This window comes from Sinocyclocheilus rhinocerous, unplaced genomic scaffold (assembly GCF_001515625.1).
Source record: "Sinocyclocheilus rhinocerous isolate Xijiao unplaced genomic scaffold, SAMN03320098_v1.1 scaffold474, whole genome shotgun sequence".
Lineage (NCBI taxonomy): Eukaryota > Metazoa > Chordata > Actinopteri > Cypriniformes > Cyprinidae > Sinocyclocheilus > Sinocyclocheilus rhinocerous.
Genome location: NW_015644625.1, coordinates 662177 through 669292, shown reverse-complemented (window position 1 = coordinate 669292; position 7116 = coordinate 662177). Strand labels below are relative to the sequence as shown.

The 7116-nt window shown below is 35.3% G+C and overlaps 1 protein-coding gene and 1 pseudogene across 1 annotated transcript; both read right to left on the bottom strand.

The window, feature by feature from the left end:
* Positions 1 to 71: 71 nt before the first annotated feature.
* Positions 72 to 1789, bottom strand: LOC107758506 (DNA damage-inducible transcript 4-like protein). Its single transcript, XM_016576246.1, has 2 exons — positions 1498 to 1789; positions 72 to 896 (listed from the first exon to the last, which is right to left on the bottom strand). Exons 1-2 carry the CDS (start codon positions 1652 to 1654, stop codon positions 445 to 447), a joined length of 609 nt encoding a protein of 202 aa, XP_016431732.1. The 5' UTR covers positions 1655 to 1789; the 3' UTR covers positions 72 to 444.
* Positions 1790 to 6014: 4225 nt separating this feature from the next.
* LOC107758505 (stimulator of interferon genes protein-like) overlaps positions 6015 to 7116 on the bottom strand; it is an 8125-nt pseudogene continuing 7023 nt past the window's right edge.

Below are 7116 nucleotides of genomic sequence, written 5' to 3'. Positions count from 1 at the left end.
TTAAAACGGAAAACCGTTATTTTAATATTTAATAATATTACTGTATTTTTAATCTAATAAAACAACATTGGTGAGCATAGAGGCTTGTTTAAAGAAAATGTATAAATCTTCCAGACCCCAAACTTTTGAATGACAGTGTATAAGCATCAGGTTCTATGTTATAACTATCTGTATGTATATTAATGATATTTTAAGCAAACATAATGCAGTATTATAACAACAGCTGCTCATACGGTGTTAGAAATTTCAGTTGCACAATATCACCTTCTTTAATTGAACTGAACTGAAAGTTTTTAAACACCATTCAGTGAACTCTGAAATACACTGATGTAACAACAGTTATAATAATAATAATGTGCAAAATGAGCTTTTCCTAAAGTTGTCCTCTTCCTCTAAGACCTCAAGCATTGTCTTCTCCTCCTTTTTACTCTTAATACCAAACTTTTAATTAAACTGAAGTACAGTAGGAGTGGCGGACGAGTAGAGCTTCCGCTTGATCAGCCGATATTCCCGTCTGAGGCTCAAGACCTTCCCGCTTCTGAACAGGATCTTCAGCGGAGGCCATCCACCCAGATCAGGCTGCAGGACCACCGAGACCTCAAAAGTGGGTGTGAGACTCTGATCGGGAATGACGGTGCCCAGTTTCAGTAGTGTGCCCTTGCTTTCCATGAACATGTGGATCAGCGCGCCTCGTATCCCACACGGCTCATCCGTGGATGAGCGCAGGATGTCTCCGGCCACGCGTGCGGTCATGCGCCTGGGCAGACGCAGCTCCTGACAGCTCAGACTGGCTCCTTTGGCCTCATAGAGGCACTTCTCAATGCGTTTGGCCAGGTCGAATTGAAGACACACGTCTTCTCCTTCTTCCTCTTCCAAACTGCACTCGGATCCCAGACCTGTGAATGAGTAAATAAGAAGAATGCGTCAGACTCAGCTGACCGGACAGGAACTTTACGCCTCAGCAGTTTGAGAGTGACCAGTGGCTCATTAGATTAGGATAAAAAAAAACGAACACCGTCAGCCTCTGATACAGTATCATCAGCTGATCTAAGCTGCCATGGACTTTAGTGGGCAGAATTAATGTTGCAATTTTGGAAAACTGGAACAATGTATATCCCTGCTCATAAATAATCACGTGTCTGATGTAAAAGCTTTTGAACATTAAAAGAAAGGTTTAATACACTATAAGGGGTAAGTTGTCACAATGGGGATATTCTGTCATTTTCAAAATATATAAAAATAAAATGTAGGCCTACACAAAACACGTGACTCAACCTGACATCAGTGCTCATTGGACTATTAAGCTGGCCTTTGCTTCAGTGTCATCCTGTTTTTTAATTAAAATATATCAATTTAACATTTGTGAGCTAGGTTATTCCAAATCAACGTGCAAAACCAAAACGTTTGACTTTTGTTACTGAGACAGAGCGCCTAGCTGTGACAACTTGCCCCGGTTTCTCTTACAATAGATGATTTAGACAGGAATAGGATACTTACTTGAAGAGCTGTGTGCTTTCATGAGTCTGCCGCAGTGTTTGAGTTTGTCTCTGTCTGATCTGAAGTGCTGTAGAAAGCTCAGGTCCTCATCTAGGTTTTCCTGCTCGCTCCTGACGGACATCCCGTTACCGAACACGAGGGCTTGTGTATAGACCATGTTAACGTGATTTCCTCCGAGTGTTTCCCCGACAGCTCGCCCAGCTCTTCCACTGAGTGTTTCTTTGTTCCTTCCATGAATGCGAGAGCTTGAATGTGTTGCTCTTCTGACGGCAGCCGATTTTATACTGAGCTGTAATGTTGCATCAGCTGAAGTTTGTGGGATGGGCTACATTACGCAATCCCAAGAGAGGTGAAGTCTATGGAGTCAAAATAATGCCACATATATATGCAACATAATTAAGTTTTGCAAAAGAAAATAAAGTTTTGGGTGCCTGGATCAGTGAGCTGCGTCTCGGGCCGATGACGTCACTTCCAGGGAGGCATGCCCAGGCCTGTTGTACACGCCCCCGTCCCTTGACTCCACCCCCATGTCAAAACAGTGCCAGAAAGCGAGACGCGCAGAAACGTGAAGTGCAAAGGGAAAACGGTATCGCAAGCTCAACCTTGACTGAAACGCAAAATAAAAGCAGTGTTGCAAATAAATTAGTAGATATGGCCATGGAAAATATGTATTGCAAAATCATTGCTTTTGTGCTGTTTCATTTATATTTTGCAATTCTTTATTTTTGTTTGCAAAAACACATTTATTTTTTCTCAATACTTTTTTTTTCGTTTGCAAAACTTTATTTTCTTTTGCAAAACTTTATTTTCTTTTGCAAAACTTTATTTTATTTTGCAAAACTTTATTATGTTGCATATATATGTGGCATTATTTTGACTCCATAGAAGTCATCAGACCAGACGCCGCGAGTACATGCAACCGAACCGGCTTCTTGCGTTTATATTATATTATATTATATTATATTATATTGACATATTAAGCAAACAGTTGACAAATAAACATGAACATTAACTTTCTGGATTACATTTTATATATTTCTATTATGGGATTTTTATATTTTACGATAATCTGGCTGGTTGCTATTTCTTTTTCCACATTTTTAAATCACCTTTAAGTTTGAATTTATTTTATTTATTTATTTTTTTTATTTACCATGCAGTAACCTATTTTTCTAGTATTTTCTTTTTCTTTTTCAACAATTTTAATCATTTGAATTACTTCCATCTGGTCGACGTTTTCGTACTCCAATGTCTAGATATAACCGTTATAAAAACTATTTTGTTCCTTTGGCTACAAGGCTGTTAAACTCGAATTCAAGGATTGTTATTACTGATGTTGGTACTTTGTTGTGCAGTTTTACCTGTATTGCCCAAAACAAATTTCCCTCATGAGGGACAAATAAAGTAAAGATTGATTTAATGTTTAAAACACAATATTTATTATACTATTATTTATTTATATTAGGTCATAAATATGGCTAAACTGCTTTAATCAGTAGCAGACAATTATGGGACTATTATAGCATTATTATTTATTTTATTGTGTTATTTATTTATTGTATTTTACTTCTTTTTCCACAATTTTTAATCAACTTTTAACGTTTTTGAAATTCACTTAAGTGGTCCTACAATATTAATTTATTCATTCATTCAACTGTTTATTTGTTTGTTTGCATGCAGTTTCTCAAATAATATGAGATCATAAACATTACTAAACTACTTTCATCTGTAGCAGACAATTATGGTATATACTATATCATTTTACCCCATTTTTTTGTATTTTATTTACAACTACTTTTTCCACAATTTTTAATCAAACTTTAATGTTTTTGAAATTCACTTAAGTAGTCCTGCGATGTTTATTCGTTCATTCATTAAATTATTTGTTTGTTTGTTTGTTTACATGTAGTTTCTCAAATAATATGATATCCTAAACATTACTAAACTACTTTAATCCGTAGCAGCCATTTATGGGAATATTATATTTTTTTCCCCCGTTTTTGTATTTTTCTTTTTCCACAGTTTTTAATCTACTTTTACCTTTTTTCCAAATTCCCTATATAGTCCTGCGATGCTTCCTTGCATATTTATTTATTTACTTACTTATTTTACATGTAGTTTCTCAAATAATAGCCTATTACAGACAATTATGGGAATATTACTTTATAGACCCTTGATTAAAAAAAACAGTTACAAACACTGAAACAACATGGAAAAAAAGAATTATTATCCTAATAATTTATCAATGAGACAAAGAAATTTAGTGTAAAGGTTAGTGACCTTTAAATAAACAGAAGTGCCTATATATGTCTTAATCATTGTGACAGGTGATTCAAATTGACATCACACATGCACATAAATGCTGATGGATAGAACAAGTATGTGCTGTACTAAAAATGTAATTTCTAGAAAGTGATTCAGACGGTGTGAGATGAGGTGAGACTCACATGACCAGAGAAAGACAAACACGCGGTCAGTAAAATCCAGTTCAACAGCCTTCTCTGAAATGCGTATGACCCAGGAAACACGCTTACACTCTTATTACAATCACTCGTTGAAGCCTAATATTTCAAATTACATTGAATTAATAAACAAACAGAACCTTTTTACCTGTTTAGTTCCTGTTTAGATTTGCTTAATTTACAGCTTTAACTTACTTTTCTTTAACATTACGTTTCTTTTTCTGACCGTTTTCACACAGAAATGTCTTAATGAAGTAAATATAAACCAAAAGAAAGCAGATCTGTGACTTAAATCTGTCTGATCTGCTGCAGGTTTGATCTGGAAAGTGCTTTTACCGTTTTACTGGCATCATCAGCAACTGTCTGTTTGCAGTCTGTCTGTCTCTGAGTCACGATGAGGGACTTTTCCTCGTGACCTCACCTTTGTTCTCTGTCATTAACCAACCGGTCGCGCTGTGACGTCACATTGCCCCACTCAAGCATGCAGAAGTGGAGAATCATCTTACGACATATTACAATGAGGAACTAGAAGAGACTTCTGTAGAAGCACCTTCCAGAAGTTCTGTAAATGAGGGGAGAATAAATGAACCACAGATCTCGTATATGTTTTACTGAGTGGGTGAACGAGGAAGGAAAAGTAAACTATTTGGAAACCTTTTGACCATGGAGTGCTTTCAGTGACATACAGAAAGTGGTTGTGTGTCTTCACTGAATCAGCTGTTAAGACAATACATTCATGTGACCTTAGACTAGACTTTTTCATTTATTTATTCATTCATTTATTTCAACAATATGTTTTGAAATATTTGAGTTTTTTCCTCCTTTCCGGTTCACAGCTCCTCGCGACTCTTTGTTGATTTTGATCACAAACAGATGATAATGAAACTCGTGATGGTGCATACATTACTGTCAGATCAAAACCTGATGGACATGTTCTTTCAATCAGCTGCATATATGGATCATTTCATAGGAAAACCCTCAGTCTTTTTCAAACATAATTATTCACTATAAAAAGATGATCAAATGTGCAGAGAGATAAACCATCCATAAATTTAACACCTTAGTTTTCATTTATCATCTGAGTGCCAAATTACATCAGCTCAGCTGCAGAAATCTTATGGACTAGTATATTACTTCATAACAAATATTGCTCAGCTTCAGAGTAAGCACTTTATAGATGATCATTTCAAATGAGCTATCTCAACTGGATAAGACATTTGATCTGTGGATAAATGTTAGATTTAAACATGTTAGACATGGACGAACAGTGTAGTGATTCAGCTTAAATGATCATTCCCATCTCCGTCATCATGACTTGTTTAAACTTGTTTCTCTCATTCAGTGTAATTGTTGCGCAGGACATGGAAAGTAAAACAATCGGTCAGATGAGAGCTGTTTCACTGGTAGAAGCAAGGAATTTTTCAACAGCATTTATTGAGAATAAATCGCTCTTCGGTAAGGGGAAAAGCATATGAAGACATCCATTTTAAGGTTACCATTTTTAATAGGCAAAAATTAATTTTATTTCTTGTAAAATCTTTTTTTTTTTTTTGAGCAACAACAAGTCCTCAAAACATATTTAAGTAAAAGTCCTGTGTTTTTGTAGGTGTTAGCAAAGCAATATCTTTCAACATATTCAAAGATGCATATGGCTCTGATGATTGCATAAAAAAACCCTATTTAATATCAAAATTTGTAAATAAATGATGCTACATTTATTAGTGGCATAGGTAGCATAAAAACATATTCATGACTTGAAATACAGTAAACATTACCTGAAATAAAATAAAATATAAAAAATCTTTAACCTATTTTTTTTTTTTTTTTCATTTTTATTTAGTTTAACTTGAAGTACTAAAATAACTAAAACTAAATAAACGAATAAATAAAAAAAATTATAAAAAAGCTCAATAAAAATTACGAAAACATACAACAAAATTACTAAAACCTTAACTAAAAATAAAATGAAACATTTCACAATATAAACAAAAACTATAGTATATAAAAAATAAATAATAAAATAACAATGATATTAAAATAATAAAGTAAATATACTAAAATAAAAAATGATTCTAAAACTACACTGAAAGTGTGAATGTGTCATGAGCCTTTATTTGGGTGCTGGTATTTACAGAACAAGACAGGACAGAGAGGAAACACACAGAGAAAATGAGGGTGGTAATGAACAGCTGATTTAATGGATTCTTAAATATTATTATTACATCAAGGTCTATTAAATAATTCAAAGACTGAACACAAGCAACCAAGAACTCATGCAGAGCACTGCATGATTCAATCTCATCTCCTTGTATTATGTTGGTTAAAATAATCAGTGGTCTCCACTGGTTCAGATCTTAAGGATTGTGGTTGGCTAAACATGAGGGTGGGGTCATTGCTTATTGGGTCTTCTGGATAAGTGGCATGATGCGCACCATTAAAATTCCTAATCGGACCCTCTTCTGGAACAGGATGGACTTCGTTCGGTAGCTCTTGGATGGGATCCATGTGAATCTCTCCGTCCTGCTGTTTTAGGTGTTGGATGATTTCTCTGGAGAGGTAATGAGGGTCACCTGTGTGCTCATCTGAAAAACAGGTGTATGAAATCAGTATTAGAGATGAACAACTGTAGGAGAAAACTGCAGAAGTATATCCAGATAAGATTTTAAAGTCTATTTCAAACTCTAATTTAAATGAAATTCTCACCGTTGAGCAGGACGAGCTGGTAACAGTTCCGGCACTCTAGAGAATCTTCCAGAATTTGACTGAGCGTTCTGTAGAACAACAGGACCTGCTGTTTTCGTTCTCTTTCTCCAAACCCTGCACTGCTTTCATGGGACATCTGATACAGCGTCAGCAGTGGTGTGGCGTATTCCAGAACACAGCTAAAAGTCTACAGGAGCACAAAGAGAAGGTAAGAATGGATTTGTTTTCAGTGCCACTGCAGCTTTTAGCCACAAGGAGATGCTGTTTTGACAGTCAAATGTTTGTGTTGCTGCATCCCAATTTGCATATTATACATCCTACTCTACTATCCCTGCTATTTCAATGCACTTCATTGAAAACAGTATGCAGTATGGTGCCTAGTATTTCAGGTGGGTTGTCAAAGTATATTTCAGTAGTCACCAGGGTTATTACAGTTTAAAAAAAATACTATATA

Excerpts from the sequence above, each read along its gene's own strand:
- LOC107758506 (XM_016576246.1), bottom strand. The coding sequence starts at position 1,654 with ATGGTCTATACACAAGCCCTCGTGTTCGGTAACGGGATGTCCGTCAGG. Across the intron at positions 897-1,497 it reads GAAAGCACACAGCTCTTCAA|GTCTGGGATCCGAGTGCAGT; the intron begins GTAAGTATCCTA and ends ACTCATTCACAG.